Consider the following 19,398-nt stretch of genomic DNA (forward strand, 5'->3'; position numbering starts at 1 on the left):
ACCTTACCTTAATAATTTGTTGTATTACCTTAATTGTCACAGATAACTGAGAAAACACAGAGGCAAAATGAATTGTGGCATGCTACACAGGCAAAGGGTTTGCAGTGCTCTGAATACATCCATGGTCCTCAAGCTTTAACATGCATCAGAACCACCAAGAAGACTTCCTAAAAGATTGCAAGTTTCTGATTCAGTAGCTGGGGCCTGAGAATACGCATTTCTTAGTTCCCAGGTCATGCTGATGATCCAAGGACCACACTTGGGAAATTACTGGATAGAGAAAAGGGCAGAGTTAAGTAGTACAGACATGCTGAACTCGAAATAAATAGTACTACAGCCCTCATGGCTAATTGCTAAATTGCCATGAACAACAATTTAGCTTCTACAAAACATCATCTATCATACTGACTTAATTTTATTTTCATTGGTTTTGTAGTTTTATTTCTATTAGTTGATGCAAGTGTTTTCATAATGGTGTAAAAGTTCTAAGTGTAAGGAACATTACAATAAAAACAATTCAGCATCTGTGAAATTTTGTTTCCTTTAAAGGGGGCTCTGTACATTATTTAAAGCTGAGAATTGAGACTACTAGTTGATTCTTCACACAAAGGTGGCATGGCTGAGTTATTTTATAGAAAATAAGACAATTTACATATTTCTAGCCTTCTGCTCTCACCAATAAAATAACTTGGATTATATACAACTCAAAGTATAGCCACTGCCTTGCATTATCAAAATCTCTGCATAGAAGACTGGAAAAGGCCACAGGGGTCTCACCATTGCTGCTGGTTTTTGCATTCTTTGCCAGTTGTGCACGAGTGGCAGCAATCAAACTGTCATGGGCCAACTCCTGAACCCGCAGGAACCATGGAATGCTACTGTCTGTGCTCTCACTAGAGAGGAAATCATTCCCTGAATCCTCTGCCTCATCTTGTACAAATACTAAGTGTTCGGCTGAAGAGCCCAGACCTGGAAGAAACAAGAGGATATATGAAAGTTAGCCATCAAGTAGTCCTTTGATTGGCCCTGGCTCAGAAACCCTCGGTGTCCGGAATCAGCTATTCCAGATCTTCACCTCTCACCTCAAGCATAGGTTCTCATATATAACAAGATGAGGTTATCATCTTGCCACTCTCAGCCTACAGGCTCGTCTTTATCTTACCTCCTCCTGTTTCAGAGGCAAAGCCGTCCTTCCTCGAAACCAGGCTAAACTTCACCTCTAATATCCCAATCCTATCCTTTAGTTATCCCCTCCTGTCTCCTTCAGTTGTCTCCTGTCTCCCATCTGCAACCCATTCCACTCTACTGGCCAGCTTAGTCTCCCTTACAGCCTTTCAATCTGTCCAAGCTCAACTATCTCCTATCTTTCTTTTTTCACAAAAGAACACCACAAGTACTTCTCTAGCTATCACCTTCTCCTTCAAAGTCAATTTTCTTGAACAAGTCTAACTTCTAACTTGCATATCCACTTTCTCAGCTGTCATCCACTCCCCATCTCTTTAACTCCAGCCTCCATCCAACTCTAGTACCGCAATAACAATTGCTCTTGCTAAGTAGGGTCACCAGACATATACTTCCCAGTTCCCATCTCACTAGCCCAGCCTAAAGTATTTGGCATGATTTAGTACCCACTCTTCTTTCAAACATTTTCCTCCCTTGGCTTCCCCGACACGACTCTCATTCCGTTTTCTCTATCCCTCTCTAGCAACTCCTTCTTGTTCTTCTGTTACCCTCGTAAAAAATTTTTTCAGGGTCCCAGATTTGCCTAATTTTCTGTTTATGCTCCAGGTTACTCCTGAATCAAAGAATCCACGCTCACTGTTTCATACATTTGCTGGACGCTGATAAGCACCAAAACTACTTATTTCACAACAGACCTCTCTAGAACTCTAGATTTCTGTTTCTAACTTTAAGGGACACCTCTTCTGGAATGTCCCTCCCCTATCTCAACATCAACAGGCAAAAACCGGAAGTAATCATCCACCCTCCAGCCCTATTCTTCCTGTGTTCACTAGCTAGGTAAAAGGCACCACCTACCTAATTTCTCAAACAAGCAGCTTTTGAGTCATCCTAGAGTCCGCCCTCTCTCTCCCCATAATGAATTGATCACCAGTCTATACCAATTCTCCAAAATAATAAAACCCCTTTCCATTTTAATACGACTGAGTTAAATATGTCCCACCCCAATTTTTTCTTAAGCATGAGCAGAGTTCAGAAAAGGATTAAAAAAAAAAATACCTGCTCTTGTTAGGTTAAGAAGAATAAAAGAAGTGCTATCACTTGGTTGTAGATCTTGCAACAAGCTAGGAGACTCTGGAGTGGATAAAAACTCTGGGGACTTCTGTACAGTCTGAGCCCTCGTCTCCTCTCCGTCTGGGCCCACATTCACTTGAAGGCTTCTCAACACAGCTGAGGAAGGAACCTCCTTGGAGGAGTTAGTGTGATTTGCAGTATCATCTAGTAAAGGGAAAATACCACAGCTTTATGTAGTACTTATCTCCAAGGAGCCCACCACTTTGATGTAGCACCTAATACCCTTGTAATATCCCTTAATATCTCATACCCTTACAGGGGCAGATAGCATTTTCATTTTACAAATACAAAATTTGCCTCAGAAAAGAACAGAGAGATAGCTTTAAGTTCTAAAGGGAGTCAGCCAAAAAGTGAGGGACAGACTCATCTGACACTTGGCAGTAACTAATAACCAACCATCCACAATTGGACTTATAGACCCTTGTCCTTTTGAGGCCAGAAATCAGTACTTTTCCCTTGAAAAATATGGTTATGCCATGAATACTAATTTAAAAGCAGAACCTAGCTGAGCAGCTGCTGAGCTGCCAACAGGTGGCAGGATGGCTCAGCTAAAAAAAAATAAATAAATAAATAAATAAAATAAAAAAATAAAAAAAATAAAAGCAGAACCTAAATTTAAAATAGTTTTCCTTGGGGAGAGATCCCTTCCTTTAATTTATGTAACATGTATATGACAGTTCTTGTGAGTCGGGGGGTGGGGTGGGGGGAACCAGCCTGAGAAATAACTGAAATTTTATAGAATCATGAATATGTTTCATTATCACTCTGGGTTTACACTAGGTGTAAAGAAATAATCGGAAGACTTTCTAGAATTTTATTCTAAGGGAGGGAATGAATTACAAAGGTTTTGGTTGCAATAAAATGAGGAATTACACTACAGTGCTGAAGCATCCAATGTTTTCAGGGGTTTTATTCATCTTTATCAAGGGCAGCAGAAGGCTTTATAACAAATAAGTTGTCACCAACAGGTTAATGTTGACCCTCCCCCAATTTAACATTAATATTTCAAATTTTAAAAGGATCAGAAAATAAAGAATTCATTGCATCCAAAAATAATGTTCTCCTTGCTACCAGTCAAGTGATAGGATCACCCTCTTCCCATCTAAAGCTAATCTCACTACCTGTACTCAGCAATCTACTTCATTCTACCTATCCTGAAGCCTCCTCACCAATTATCCACTCTTTCTGCCTGCTGCTTCCCTAATTGGCTCTTTCCTCTTAGCATAAAACCACCCTTACATATTCCAAATCTTAGAATTCTTCCACCTACTTACATCTTTCCCTCCCATAGCAGAAGAATCTTTACAAAGTAACTTCCTCAACTATACTTACTTGCATTGATACCTCAAAGCACTGCGACCTGGCTTTCCACCCATCTCCATGGAACAAGTCCCGCTAATGTCAACAATGGCCTTGCTGACCCTATCTCACTGGGCCTCTTAGGCGCATCTGACACATTGGCTGTTCCCGAGTTCCATGCCTGCACTCTATGCCAGTATTCCTCATACTACTCTAGCCTTTCCTTCTTCCCTCCTTCCCAGGCTCTCCTGTCTTACCTGTACCTTGAATAGGGAGTTCCATGGAGTTGTGCCTTAGCCTTCTTCTCACTCACACACTCTATGGGTGGGTGATCATATCCATTCCTATGGCTTAAACTACCAATGCATTTATGACTCCCGTGGCTGTTTTTTCTCCATGATTCCTAATTGTTGTAGTTTCCACCAGTTATAAAGTCTGTTATCCCATTCCACCAGTACCATAGCGTATGCTAAGGTCTTAGGACTCATTTATCTTATCTGTGGTGATAATTTTTACCTGGTAACATCAGCCGACTGCATTCTGAGGCCTCAGTCACCGGAAGGAGGGACAAGCAAGTAATATCTTTAGCTTCTGATTCTACTAGCCCCTGTCCCAATGGGATGGACGTATTCTGAACAAATTGTACCAGGAGCTGGGGTGGGGGGCAACATTGAGAAATACAGGTTGTTAGAAATGGATCTAAACCAAAACATGATGATATAACTTCCCAAAGTACAATTTACCAAAAGATGATGATGTAATTAAGTCATGATTACTCACTAGTCTCAGCCATATTCATAGAAAAACTAGATTAATGATAAAATAATATTTTAAGTTATTTATATCAAGTTTTCTATTCTACAGAAAGGCTAAATTATAGAATTTAACCTCTGTCACCTTCCACCAGAGAAATAAAAATTATATTTTTAAATGATGGCTATTAAAAATTCAACTACATTGATTACATTTTATAAAAAGCACTTTTCTGTGTATTGGCTCTTTTAATCCTAACTATAACTCAGTAAGACTGAACATGTATTTTAAAGATAAGGAATCAAGTTGAAGACACTCAATGACTTTTCTAAGGTCACGTAACTAGTTAGAAGCAGTATCAGTCTTCAAACTTAAGTAACCTGATTCCAAATTCGGTAACCTTTCCATTATGCAACACAGTGTCCTAAAATTAAAATGAGAAAAATGAATAAAAATTTTAAATGTTTAAGTCCACTAATCACATTTGGAAAGAAGATACTTTCAAATATACACAAAATCAATAAAAGAATGGTTTGTGGTAGTAAATATTTACATAGGTGTACACACATATACATATATGCCATATATTGGGTTGTTAGATAAGTCATGATGTATTTTTTTTCTATTTTTCATTGCAAAAATGCATCATGACTTTTCTGACAACCCAATATATAAAATAAAATTTTGTCATTATATGATTACCTAGATGTATAATAATTTTACACTTATTTTTAAAAATATAAAAAAGTCATAAGATGTAAAAATAGAGTTTTAAATCTTTGAGAAAGTACTTAGTAATAGAAAAAAAACATACCAGTACTTATAACCAAAACCATGTGGCCCACAAAGCCTAAAATTTTACCATCTGGCTCATTACAGAAAGTTTGCTGACCTCTGAACTAAATAAGGGCCAACTTTGGAATATAGCCCACCAAAGAAAAGGAGACAGGCTAACTGCTCACCTCTGGTTTGGATTCTAACTCATCTGATAACATTGATTCAGCTTCCAAATCCTGCAGCTGTTCAGGGCACAGATTAAATTTTTAATTCAGAGTCAATGACACTCCTATTATGCTCATATTCCTTTAGGAAATGCTATGTTTTTCCTGTAAGATGCTGTGCTGGGTGGGTAATCAATTTAGCCTAAAATAGAGGAAAAAAGAAAGATAGAGAGAATTAAGAACAGAGTAAAAATGTAGCTAAATAAACAAAAACACTTCTTTATATATCCAAAAATCACAACAAGCAAGCAAATAGAGTTCAGCCCAAACACTTGTTTTAAAATAGGACAAGCACAATAGGTATCAAAACCCATAAAAAGTTATACTTTGATGCAGAATTTCTACTTCTAATAATCTATTCTAAGAAAAGGTCTTAAATATGGGAAAAGCTACATGCCCCCAAAATTTCATGTTATCGTTTGTGATAATAAACAACTGCAAGCAACATATAAATACATATATATCCAACAATTAGTGTTGATTAAATTACAGCATTGTTGCTTAAAATATGGTTATGAAAACAATGCAACAAAGAAAAATGCTAATGACATATTAAATTACAAAAATAAAATACAAGCTGGCATACTTGCTAATATTAAATCTAGTTAAGATATTATAGGAAAAAGTAAAAGGAAAATTACATAGCTGTGATAGTAGCTATTGGGTGATAGGCTGGTATGACTAATTTTTCTTTTCTCAATTTCCCAACTTTTCTAAAAGTAGTTACACAGTCAAACTTTGGTGTTTTCAAAAAGCAGTACTCTCAGGACCCTGACACAGCCGTTTTCTCTCCCTATAATTTAAACTCTTTCTTGTTTTAAAAGATGGTAAACACAATTTATTTACAATTTTAATAACAGTTCTTTAATTTTGAAAGTTTTCTGGAACATTAAACATGAATTTCTAACAAGCGTTCTCAGATTCAGATTTTTACTTCTTTTCGGTGGGAGATTTCACATGTAAGGATATGGGCCAATTGAAGTCTTTCCCACATTATTTACATTCAATAGGTTTTGTCCAGTGAGTCCTTTCATGCCTTTGGAAGGAATAGGGATGACAGAAGGCTTTCCCACGTTCTTCACATTTATATGGTTTCTCTCCAGTGTGCATTCTCACGTGTATTAGGTTTTTTTTTTCTTTTTTACAAATGAAGGCTTTGCCACATTCCTTACATTCATAGGGTTTTTCTCCATATAAGTCCTTTCCTGTCCTTGTAAGGAACTGTTTCTCTGTAGGCTTTACCACATTCTTTACATTCACAGGGTTTCTCTCCAGTGTGAGTTCTTTCATGTCTTTGACACAAGCTAAAGCAAGTGAGTGCTTTCCCACATTCCTTGCACTGATAAGGTATATTTCCAGTATGCATTTTCAAGTGTGTTTGCATGGCTGTGTGACAAGTGAAGGTTTTACCACGTTTACATTCATAGGGTTTCTCTCCTGTGTGAGTTCTTTCATGTATTTGAAGATAACTGGGATACCTGAAGGCTTTACTACATTTTTTACATTGATAGGGTTTCTCTTCAGTATGATTTCTTTCATGTCTTTGAAAATTTTATAATAACTGAAGGCTTTTCCAGTGTTCGCATTGATAGGACTTCTCCCCTGTGTGGGCTCTCTCACATATTTTAAGTGAAGTTGAAAAACTAAAAGTTTTTCCACATACTTTACATGTGCACGGAGCATGTACACTATGTGTCATCATGTCTTTGTAGGATTTTAAGTGACATGAAAGCTTTCCCACATTCTTTACACTTGAGTTTTTCTCCATTCTCATTTTTTTCATGTTTTTCAAACAACTGAAGATAACTGAAGATTCTGCCAAATACTTTTCATTTATGTGTTTTATTTCTCTATCCATATTTCTGATACTCAGAGGGCTAATGTCCAGTGTGCCATCTGGTGTCTCTATTATGGGATGAATGATTCATGAAGACTTTTCCGCACACACTGTATTCCCATGGTTTTACTCTAGGAAGTTTTCTTCTTCAAATTGAGATTTGGAATAAGGCTGAAGTTTTTTCCACACTGATTACCTTGTTTACTTTCTCAGAGTCCTCTATCTTATAACTTCTTAGTTTTTTCTCATTTTTGTAATGATCTTCAATGTCATGATCTTCCCATTCTTTACCTATTGAGGCCAGGCTCCTGAAGGTGTCCTGCATCACATCTCTACAGGTTCTTCTGTGAGGGAGCCAGTAAAACCCACTCTTCCAGACAGCCACATCCTTATTGGCCACTGAATCCATTTCCCGGCTTCTCGGGTGCCCCTGAATCATACCTGTGGTTCCTATATCTGGTGCTGGTCATACAGAGATACCTGGGCCGTTAAGCGCAGCTGAGATCTGAACTCGAGCCTGGCCTAAATTCTTACTTTCTTATAGTTTAATATTTTTTCAGGATATTGGCAAGTTTCCACTTATTTTGTATGCTTGTTGCTAAAATTGGAAGCACTGTTATACAAAAATTGACCACAGTGTAAAATGTACACAGGATGGGAGTTTTCAATTAGTACCAAGGGAAAGTAGCAAGTCAGAATATGATAGACTTACTCTACAAAAAGAGCATTTGAAAATGCCTGACTAAATGTTATTGTCCTGTTAGTTCCTCTCTCTCCCCCTAGTTAGCTGCCAGAAGTCCACATTTTTCATTATAAAACAAATAATTTACAAGATGTAAATAAAAGTGCTCCTTTTATTTTCAGTTTCCCACATAAAATGAAGTGTCATAAATCCCCGACTCTTCCTTTCAGATACATTTTTCTTATTCAAGCATTCTAATAGCTCAGTGTGGTTTACCCACCCCTCTTTTTAGAGAAGGACGTCCAAGTTATTACCCAAGTTATTAAGCTTAGAGCCAGACTCCAACCCACAGATCAGGTTGGCATGAATAGTGATTACATCTCTCTCAGTTTGATCTTGAATCACCAGGGTTTAAGAATTTCTTTTCTCCAATTCCAGCTCATCTCAAGAAGCCAAAAAACTACCAAATGTTTGTTTAGGTTAATCCTTAAGGTTCCTCCAATTTTGCGATTCCAGGATTATAAAATCTCTAAGAAAATCTAGACAACTATTTACTGTCTTTATATTTGTTAGGTTATTTTAGAAACTAATGGTGCTGGCTCCAGGGATAGGCTTCTGTTATCCTTACCTAAAGAAAAACAACATGAAGGATATGAATATATGTCCTGAACAAGGGAAAAATCAGATATAGATCTTAGACATTTTTGCAAAGCTGTAACAACAACTTAGTGAAAGAAGTTGCCACCTCTCTCATAGTTTAGGAGTCACCTCTAGATCACCATTTCTCAATGATCCATTGTTATCTATGACACCCTTTTATTTTATTTTATTTTTTAAAGATTTTATTGGGGAATTGGGGGAGGGGAACAGCGTTGGAGAATCGGGGAAGGGGAACAGACAGGTAGACAAATTGCTGTTTTGTTCTTCAGTCTAGTTGTGGAGGACGTCGCTTCACTGGCCCATGTTGGTATGATCATTGCGCTCTTCCTGGGTGAGGCAATCGGTCGCCATTCATTGGTCGGCTGCTCACGGCGGCTCGGGCAGCTCTCACCTGCTGCTGGCCGCTCATGCTGGCTGCCTGCCACTCACATAGCTCACAGCAGCCCACTGCAGCCCCACTGCAGCCTACACCGTCGCCAGCGACTCACAGCAGCCCAGCTCCAGGTTGAGCTGTTGTTCATCATCTTAGCTGTAGAGGGCACAGCATCACTGGCCCTCAATGTGGGATCCGTACCGCGGCCCTGCTCCTCAGAGCTGGCACTCCCAAGTGAGCTCTTAACCAGCTGAGCCACTTGGTCGGCCCAACACCCTTTTATTTTAGTGTTTTCATTTCAATGATAATCTTTAAAAAAGCACAAGCACCTTCTGGAGCAAATGGGTATCCCATATAATTTTGGTGCCCAAATTTATGGTTTGTATGTGTGCTGTATAAAAAAAAAAAAAAGAATAGTCCGATATAGTAGAATAGGCAGGCTGACCACAAAATAATCTCTGTGGGAACACTCAGTACAATATTAAATGTACTGTGTGGATCTCATCTTTAACACAGCAACTTGCTATATGTACATTAGCTGAAACTGTGATGGCAAATATGTAATTAAATTCTAGTCCCAATTCCAGTTACCCATTTAACAGATTTCAAAACTGCAATGTCAATCTTTTTTTTTTTTTTTTAAGATTTTTATTGGGGAATTGCCGGGATGGGAACAGACAAGTTGCTATCCTTTTTGCTCTTCAGTCTAGTTGAGAAGGACGTTGCTTTACTGGCCCAAGTTGGCACCATCATTGCGCTCTTCCCAGGCGAGGCAGATCAGTCGCCGGCTTCTGGACGGCCACTCACTGCGGCTGCTGGCTGCTCACGCTGGCTGCTGGCTACATATTGATAGCCCATGGCAACCCACTGCCACAGGGGCTGCAGCCTATGCCGCCATCCGGGGCAACTCATGGCAGCCCAGCTCCAGGTTGAGCTGTTGTTCAGCATCTTAGCTGTAGAGGGCAGTGTCACTGGCCCTCATATGTGGGATCCAAACCGGGGCCCTCTGGCATCCCAAGCCAGTTCTTAACCACCGCGCCACTCGGCCAGCCCTCAATCTTTTTTTAAATAACAGATTCACTGAGATATAACCCACATTATCACATAATTCACTCATATAAAAAGTACAATTAAATTGTTTTTAGAGTATTCACAGCTGTGCAACCACAACCACAATTTTACAACATTTTCATCACCCCAAAAAGAAACCCTGCAGTCATTAGTAGTCACTCCTCATTTCCTCCCAAGCCCTCCCCCAACCAGGCCTAGGCAACAACTAATCTACTTTCTGTCTGCATGGATTTACCTATTCTAGACATTTCATATAAATGGTTTTATAGCTATTGTGCCTGGCTACTTTCACTTAGCATGTTTCCAAGGTTTATCCTTGTTGTAGCAACCATATCAGTACTTCATTTCTTTTTATTACTGAATAATATTCTATTGTATGGATATACATTTTATCAATTCATCAGTTGATGGACCTTTGGGTTGTTTCTACATTTGAGCTGTTTACACAATTTGGCTACTACACTTAATGCTGCCATGAACGTTCATGTACAAGTTGTCATGTGGACATGTTTTCATTCTTTTGAGTATGTATCTAGGAGTGGAATTGCTGGGTCACATGGTAATTCTATGTTCAACCTATGGAATTATCAGGCTGTTTTCCAAAGTGGTTGTACCACTTTACAATCCCACCACTCATGTATGAAGAATCCAGTTTCTCCACATCCTCACCAACACTCATTATCTGCCTTTTTATCATAGCCATCCTAATGGGTGTGAAGTGGTAACTCATTGTAGTTTTGAATTGCATTACCTAATGGCTAATGATATTAAGCATCTTTTCATGTGGTTATTGGGCACTTGTACATCTTTTTTGGAGAAACGCTTATTCAGGTTGGTGGCCCATTTTTAAATTGCCTATTTATTATTGCATTGTTCTTTATAAATTCTAGATAAAAGTACCTCATCAGATATATGATTTGCACAAACTTACTCTCATTCTGTATGTTATCTTTTTAGTAGCAATGCAAATCATATCTTCAATTGAACAAGGCAACTCTAACTCTACAAAATCATTGAGGAATACCTCATTAATATTGGCATTTAAGTACTTTGCAGTCAGCTTTGCTTAAATATAAGATCTGATTATCATAAACTGCTTAACAATGCCTCGACATAAATACTACCTTGTATGAAATCCTCCGCATTAGTATTACTAAAGTTCAAATTTAGAAACACATGAAATAAATATAAATCCAAGGCTAAGTCTTTCTGCTGTTAAGCTCAACATTACATATTTCATTTTAGCAAGACACTTCTGTCACATAATATGAATGTTAATTTGCATTTTCTTGTTTTATGGTGTTGTTTACATCTGTATCCTTATTCTTGTAAAAATATAAACCCATGGCAACAGCTGACATAATCCTGATAACCTAAATTTTATAATGTACATGGTTCCCTATAGCCATCCAAATGTTGTATACTGGGGGAGGCCAGTTGGCTCAGTTGGTTAAAGCACAGTGCTCATAACACCAAGGTTGCCAGTTTGATCCCCACATGGGCCACTGAGATGCACCCTCCACAACTAGATTGAAACAATTACTTGACTTGGAGCTGGTGGGTCCTGGAAAAACACACTGTTCCCCAATAAAAAGAAAAGAGAAGAAAAAAAAAGAAATCTTTATTCAGCATTATGTATCTTAGAAATCCACTGCCCCTGGCACCGCTGTTATTGAATTGTTTGTAAATAGAAATCCACTGCCCCTGGCACCGCTGTTATTGAATTGTTTGTAAATTAGTTTTGATTTTATAGTTGATTAGGAGCTATAAGGGCTCAGCATAGGAGGAATAAGGATTACCTAGCTTTATGTTATATTTAGAGTATATTTGTTATATTTAGAGTGTATTTAGAATATTTACAATAAAAATAATGTGCCAGTATTGGGAGGAGGGTCCAATTAAATGTTTTTTCTTTAAATGTAATTTACATGACACTGGAGTGAAAGGCACTGCTCTTACTCAAAGGGAAGCTATTTTCAAGATAATTATGGCTCTCAGAGGAAATTTCTTCCCAGCTTTCTTATGCTATTGATTAAGATAAGAGATCAGAAATGCAATATACAGTCAATTATAATTGAACATATATATATATATATATATACATATGACTATATATAGTCATGGGACGTGGAGTATATAGTGTGGGAGTGGAGTCAAGGGAATTGTAATAGATATGTATGATACTGAGGGGGGAGTGGGGCAGCGGATTGGGGAAGGGGGGTTGTCACTTTGAGGGGTAAAAAGTATAACTATTGCACTGTGTTGTACAGCTGAAACTAATTTTAAAAATGTTTATTTCACAATAAAAAATATATTTAAAAAAAAGAAAAAGAAATACAATATACAGAGCAGTCACCTACAGCACCCAAAGTTGTTTAATGTGGACAGTTAATATTTGTTCGTGTTTGTTTTGTATCTTTAGCTGGTAGTCAGGCAAAATTTATATTCTTATTTCCTTTTAAAGAGACAATTAACTAATTTTGCTCCATAAATAGAAGAGACGACATTTAATTATCAACAACCAAGGCCAGGCCCATCGAATTATATTTTCCACAAATCATAAATAATGAATCTTGGTATAGATAGAGTTCACAACAAAACAAACTGATCTCAGAAACCCAGGGATTTGGTCAAAGTAGTACTGTTCAGGCCCCACTACAACTAAATGTTACTGTGTTGCATGGTTCCCTATTGCCATCAAAGCATGTTCGACTGCTTTAAAAACACAATTCTTGGTCCAGCATATATTTTTTTAGAAATCCACTGACCCTGCCACTGCTATTATTGCATATGTTATCCCATAGTCAGCCTACAGGTTAAAAAGAATGCAGGCAATAAACCTTTGCAATGAACCAAAGCAAAGAACAAAAAGCCTTGAAAAGTTTTAGGAATAAGTAATTAGAGAACTCAACAATAGCAAAGCAGATTTAGGACAATAGCCATCTCTATGATCAGGACCATCCTGAGAACAACTCTCCTGTTTTTAGCCAAATAAACAAATCCTGGGAACTGAAATTTGATGAGCTGCATTCTTTTTCTGCAGTACACTCAACATCATCCAGCAAATTATACATTAACACTAAATATCTGAACAAGTTAAATAAAGAAGCTGAAATAGTAGTTTTAAAAATCGAAGCTCTCTAAAGCAGGAAGCTAAATTCTGCCTCTGACTTGCTGGTTGAGATCTATACAAGCTACTACTCCTTTTCCTGGCCCTCGGAAACTCATCTGAAATACAGGAATGACATAATAGATCTATCCTAGGATTATTTTTATATCAGTCAATAAAAATAATTATAAAATTCTTCAGAAATAAAGTTCTGCATAAGTGCTTAAGAAACAAGTATATCTATCAAATGCTTAGTATACTATAAAAGTTAAGAGCTCTGCCTTTTATTACTGAGTCCAAATTTCCTTTGTGGTTTTCAAACGTTTTTTACTGTAACCCACAGTAAGATACATTTTCCATAACCCAGCAAATAAAACACACACAGACACACACAAGTAACATTTTCATGAAACAATACCAATCTATACTACTCTCATGCATTCTGAATTTTTTTTAAATAAGACCCACTAAACTGATCTCACAAGCTACTAACAACAGGTTGTGTCTCACAGATTGAAAAACTATTCAAGTACCTTCAAAATGTCTAAAATACATACGTTAAACACAGAATCAGCCATAAAATGTAAAGCCATAGATATAAACCTATTAATATATAATACAATCAGCAACTATCATTGCCAGGAGTCTTGGTGAAACTGAGATTTCTGGAATCCTGTCCTCGAGCCCTCCCTGTGAGGTCTGCAAAGGAAAAGACTACACACTAGGCAATCACTAGGCAATGACCAGTAAAGAAAGTTAAGTTTCTGGTCCTAAACTCCAATGCAGAACTCTCACCTACTAGAAAGGCATTAGTGGTAACACCATTTCCCTGTGGTAAAGATGACCTAAAACCAATGCAGGGGGAAATCTGGGGAGGAAAAACTAATCCAAAGTAAAGTCAGCAAGCAACAGGGGAACAGAGGTAATTCAGGTCTCTTGCCTCAGTCCTGACCGCCAAACAGAAGGAAGTGTATCCCAAAGGGAAAGATGACCAGGGCCTTTTACTACTCTGCCTCATAAAAGAAACAAAACATCATTGTGTCATTCTCTAAAAAGCAAAGTGATTCCACCCTAGAAAACAAAGCCCAGAATATAGTACTCCTCTAATTTGAGGGAAGTAGACAATGCTTTGACCCTGACCCAGTTTTAGAAAGAACTAGGTGGGTGGAGAAAAAAAAGAAGAAAGAAATTGAGAAACACTGTGCTCCCCCCAACTGGTCACTATTCACAAAGGTTAAAATAAAGCACACGATTTCAACCAAAAGGACTCGTCTCTCTGACCACAGGCCAATCTGCTTCTCAGCTTTCTTCATCTCTACCTGTAGCTGACCACAGATAGAGACCTGAACAAGTCAGTAATGGTTAAAAAACAAAAACTCTGCTAATAGTGAATTTACAAAGACCAAAAATTAAAATTTTAAAAAGCGTACTTTAGATTTTGATATAAAATGATAGTGCTAGGAACAGAATAACCAGGTAACTTTCTATATCATACCTAGCATATTATGGGAGTTGGTTAAATTCTAATGATGAAGTGGTAATGGGTACTGATGAAGAAACTTGGAATACAGAACTGTGAAGCCAGAATGAATCTTAGAAACTGTACAATTCACCCTAGGCCTTCCCCGCTTCTCTTCCCAGGGTCTTCTGGGGTGCTCCATTTCCACAGCTCTGATTCTTATTCCAGTCACCTCCCCATTTCTCTACAATCCTTCACAGCCAAATTCATCAAAAGAGTTGTCTCCACTTTCTCATCTCCAGTAACTATCCAACCCCATCAACTCACCAAAACCTCTCCTGTACGGATTACCGATGATCTTCACAGGGCCAAACGCAACGGACACTTCACTGTCCTCATCTTACATGACTTTTGCAACAGACAGCTACTGTTTTTGATCGTGCCACATTCATTCGTCTGTTTGGGTGATGGGATCCACATTTTGTTGGGGATCTACCCCTCCCCCATTGATTACATTCTGGGCAACTGTAAATTAAGGTGTTCTTTTCTACCCTGGCCAATTGTTGGACACTTGACCCATGTTGAACAAATCAGACACTTTCCCTCAGAATGTGAATCCTAAAAGAACTAAAGACTGAAAACTGCTGCAGCAGCCCATTCATTCCAGTAATGCAGTCGGCAGTCTCCCCTGGGGCTGCTCATGTTCCTGTTCTTTGTACAGCCAGGGCCTTCAGCTTTTCCTTTGGTCCTGAGCTGCCCACATCCTTGTTATAAATTCCTCTTCTCCTGAAGTAAACTGGTCACGTTGCAACCAAACAGCCATAACTGGTCATCTCTCTCAGAAGTACGGCCTCTGTCCTCAAACTCTCCTCTTTGCTTCCAAAGTACATGTTCCTTATTTCACTCCTACCTTCTGGCCATTTCTCCAGTCTCCTTTGGTAACTGCCATACTCCTCCTCCACTCAGCCTCTAAATATTAATGTTCCTCAGTATAGTATTCAGGCCCTCTTTTCTTGCTACACTCTCTCTCTAGTGTAAACTCATCCAGTCCCATGGCTTTAAGTGATACAGTCTCCAAATCTTTTATCTGTAGCCTAGATATCTCCTCTGAGCTACAGACTTGTATATACAGTTTGTTTACTTAACATCTATAACATTTTAACTTGCTATCTCAACTTTAACATGTCCAAAATGAATTCTCTCCCAAGCCTGTTTCCCATCATTCTCTGCCAGCCCCTCTCATGACAACCTTCTACTCAAGGACCACCATTTACCCCATTTAGGAGTAATTTTTATTACTTTCTTTCCTTTGCTCCCAATATTCAATCCAGTTCCAAGTCCTATTGACTCAATCTCTAAAAGAGGAAATACATAAGCCCACCTACTTCTTTCTATACTGCCATCACCCTACTCCAGGCCACCATAAACTCTTGCCCTAAAACTATTAACTTGGTCTCCGATTGTACTATTGCCACCCTCCACTCTATTCTTTTCACAGCAGTAAGTATCCTCTTAAAATGTGAATCCTATCACTCCCCTACTTGAAGCTCTTCTCTAGGCTTTCCAATGCATCTAGACAAAATCCAAACTCCTTATCCCAGCCTCTAAGAACCTATGTGAGCCATTCCTGCCTCTCCAACCGCACTCTGGAATCACCCTCCTTTACTTGCTCACCAAGCTCCAGCCAGATGAATCTCCCTTAGTTCCTTGAACACATTAAGCTTTTCCCTATATTAGGGATTTGCACATTATATTTCCTCTATCTAGGAATGCTTTCAGTTTTCCATCGGTTAGCTGTTTTTGGGGATTTTTTTTTTTAATTCTTCAGAGCTCAGTTTAGCTATTAACTCATTTAGAAAGGCTTTCCCTGACACCTTATCCAAAGAAGGTTCTCCAGAACCACACCTGTATCTTCTATCTCTGCTCTCTCTATTGTAGCACTTAATCACAATATCTAATTCTTTCATTCGTTTTTACATAGTATTCATTTTTGTCTGGATATCCCTGAAATTGTAAACTCCATAAACAAGGGCAAGAACTAGTCTTATTCACTACAATATCTCCCAGCACCTAGCACAGTGCCTGGCACATTACTGCATGCAATTCATAAGGAATTTAGGTCTCCAAGAGTCATTTCTGATACTGTGAAGCGCTAAGGTTGTCTTTACTATGAGCGTAAAGGGCTTTCATGCAAGCTTCCCTGTAAGCACCTAGTAAGACACTGAATAAATATTTGTGTAATGAATGAATGACATTGCAAATGGCACCCAAATTTTTGTCTCTATTCCTGACCTCTATTCTGAACTCCAAACTTTCATTTCTAACTGCTTGCTAGTACCTCCACATGGATATCCAACAGCATCTCAAACCTAACAAATGTTCAAAATTCAGATTATCATCTCCCCTACCAAACCTGTTCTTCCTGTATTCCATCTCAGTTATTGCCCAATCTTCCTCCCACTCAGCTGCAAATTCTAGGTCTTTTACAATCTCTCTCATCCTCCATATTTAAATAATCCCAGTGGTTCAGAGTCCCCCCAGATTTATTCCTATTGTAATGCCCTATTTAGGTCTCTCATTATCTTTCAACTACACTATTAAAATAGGCTTCTAATTGGCCACCCTGCTCTTAAAATTCCCCTTTTCAATGCATCTTTTACACAACCACTCTAGTTATCTTTCCAAAACACAGAAATGCTTATATTACTCCCCTTACTCAAAGTTCAGGGCCTCAGAATACTAATCAAGTCTCTAAGCATGGCATTTCAAATATTCTACATAGCCTCAAGTACTGTTACAGTTGTAACACCCACTACCCACTACAGTCCTCAGTGAACTCTACTCCAGCCCACACCGGACTGGCTATTAAGTGAACACACCAACCTGTGTCAGTGCTCAAGATCTTCATTTGGGATAGTTCCTCAACCAGTAATAAATACCCCCAATCCAGTCCTGATCTTGTAAAATTGTTGCCAGCTTTTAAAATCCAACTCGAGTGCCATTCTTCTTCATGAAGGCTCTCTGATCTTGTCTGCTCCAATCAGAACCAATCTGTCCTACCTTGGGGTTTTCACAACACACACTTTAACCTCTCTTTAGCAATTATTTCATCCTCCTTTGGTTGTTAGTTGTCTACATGCAAATTTTTCTCATTGGTTACGTTTGCTGAGTTTATTCACCTTTCTTCCATTAACCTAGTCCTAACACGATGCTGTGCACAAACGAAGCATTCAGGAAATACTTACTGAGTAAATAGGTAAACCCCTTAGTTTACAGATGGGGTGGAGCCAAAAGCTAGGGATTAAGTAACTTGTCAAAAATTAGGCATCTGCTTAGATGCAAGACTTTAAAAACTAGAACCCAAATCTTCTGACTGCTAGTTTAATGGACTATACTCTGTTCACACTAAGATAACACAAAGCGGAATTTCCTCTTCCCTAATAACAAAATGTCCTGACTTTATTTTTTTTGCTTGTTGCTGGTTTGTTTTTTTTTGTTTGTTTTTTTCAAATATGCTGTGTTGCCCCTCTGCCAAAGTGAGGAAGAAGTACAAATTCTTAGGTCCCGAGTTAATAATATTTAACTTCCAAATAGCAATTCAATGCATTTCAGAGCCTCGTGAGCGAGATCAACTTTAATAAACTAACTGGATTCTTTTCTCTGAAGAAACTTCAGAGGATAAATTCAACCTGAGAGATGCATACAGGCTGTAAACACTCACAGCCCACACCCAGCCCTGAAATGTCAGGCGAAGGAGAAACCGACAGCCAGCCCCTCAGTTGGCAGCCTTTCTTCTAGACCCAAAAAGTAAGTGGTCGTACGAAAGAAGAGGGTAGCTCTGGGATGAAATATCCAAGGCGGGCTCCCCTTGGCATCCTCCCCCCCATTACAACAACCTCCGCGTAAGGCCTCGAGGTCCGCGGCCAGGCCCCGGCTGAGGCTGCAGTCTGGGAGCCCCCGCTCTGGGGACTCGCGGACGCCGGCTTTCTCAGCACGGTCTGCTCCCATGCTCCGGCCCCAAAACCAAGCAGAGGAGCCGAAACATCGGCCCCAAAACCCCGCGAAGGGAAGGGTCGAAACCGTGGGGCTTCAGACCAGCCGCTCCCGGGCCCTCCAGATCCCGGAGGGGTACCCAAGAGGGGTGGTTTTCCTATCCTCTCCGGGGGCGAACCCGGCCCGAGCCCCGGGAGAGCCGATCGTGGCTTCCACCCCCTCCGGTACCACTCAGGCTCTGGCCTGGACCGCCCCGAAGCTCACCTTCCAGTCCAGGGCAGCCGTCCGTGCGCCGGTCCCGAATTCCGTCCACACATAGCGTCTTCCGGCTCCCGCCGGAAGCAGCTCCAGAGCGGGACAGGAAGTTGGGCCAACCCCCCACGCGCACACCCTCTTTTTCGCTTCCAGGTGGGGCGGGGGCCGCCCTGTGCGGGGTTCCGCCCCCAGGGGTGGCCGGCCCGGTTGGACTTGGGGCACAGAATTCCGCCCCGGGATGGAAAGAGCTGTCATCGCCCGCCACCCACTCATTCTCTCTCACCTTCGAGGCTGCTGGGTCTGCAAAGCCGGAAAAACAGGGTCAGTGAAGTCTAGCCGTGACGTCACTGCTTCCCTGCAGCAGCTGATGGGGTCGTTTTTCCTGTCAGCTGAGATCAGTATTAGTTACAATGGAGGCGAGCGAGAAAGAAAAGATCGCTACTTAAACATTGATCAGAGTTCTCAGTGAAGAGGACCTCGAAGTTTCACTGCCCGAGAAGGGAACTTGCAGAATCTAATTCTGCATTGTATACGGGACGGGGTAAGAACTGAGACTCCTGTAGAACTTTTTTAGGGGGAGGGTGGGGGAAAGG

The 19,398-nt window shown here is 39.7% G+C and overlaps 1 protein-coding gene and 1 pseudogene across 1 annotated transcript in view; both read right to left on the reverse strand.

The window, feature by feature from the left end:
• ZNF410 (zinc finger protein 410) overlaps window positions 1–18,921 on the reverse strand; it is a 52,698-nt gene extending 33,777 nt beyond the window's left edge. Inside the window, exons 1-5 of the mRNA XM_019640290.1 lie at window positions 18,815–18,921; window positions 5,328–5,508; window positions 4,129–4,264; window positions 2,239–2,457; window positions 723–969 (exon numbers count right to left, since the gene is read on the reverse strand). Coding sequence (XP_019495835.1) covers window positions 723–969; window positions 2,239–2,457; window positions 4,129–4,264; window positions 5,328–5,360 — 635 coding nt within the window. The 5' untranslated portion in view covers window positions 5,361–5,508; window positions 18,815–18,921. The remainder of the gene's footprint in view (window positions 1–722; window positions 970–2,238; window positions 2,458–4,128; window positions 4,265–5,327; window positions 5,509–18,814) is intronic.
• On the reverse strand, window positions 6,288–8,414 carry LOC109381585 (zinc finger protein 709 pseudogene; annotated as a pseudogene).
• Window positions 18,922–19,398: the final 477 nt, after the last annotated feature.

The sequence above is a fragment of the Hipposideros armiger genome, unplaced genomic scaffold (genome assembly GCF_001890085.2).
Source record: "Hipposideros armiger isolate ML-2016 unplaced genomic scaffold, ASM189008v1 scaffold_49, whole genome shotgun sequence".
NCBI lineage: Eukaryota > Metazoa > Chordata > Mammalia > Chiroptera > Hipposideridae > Hipposideros > Hipposideros armiger.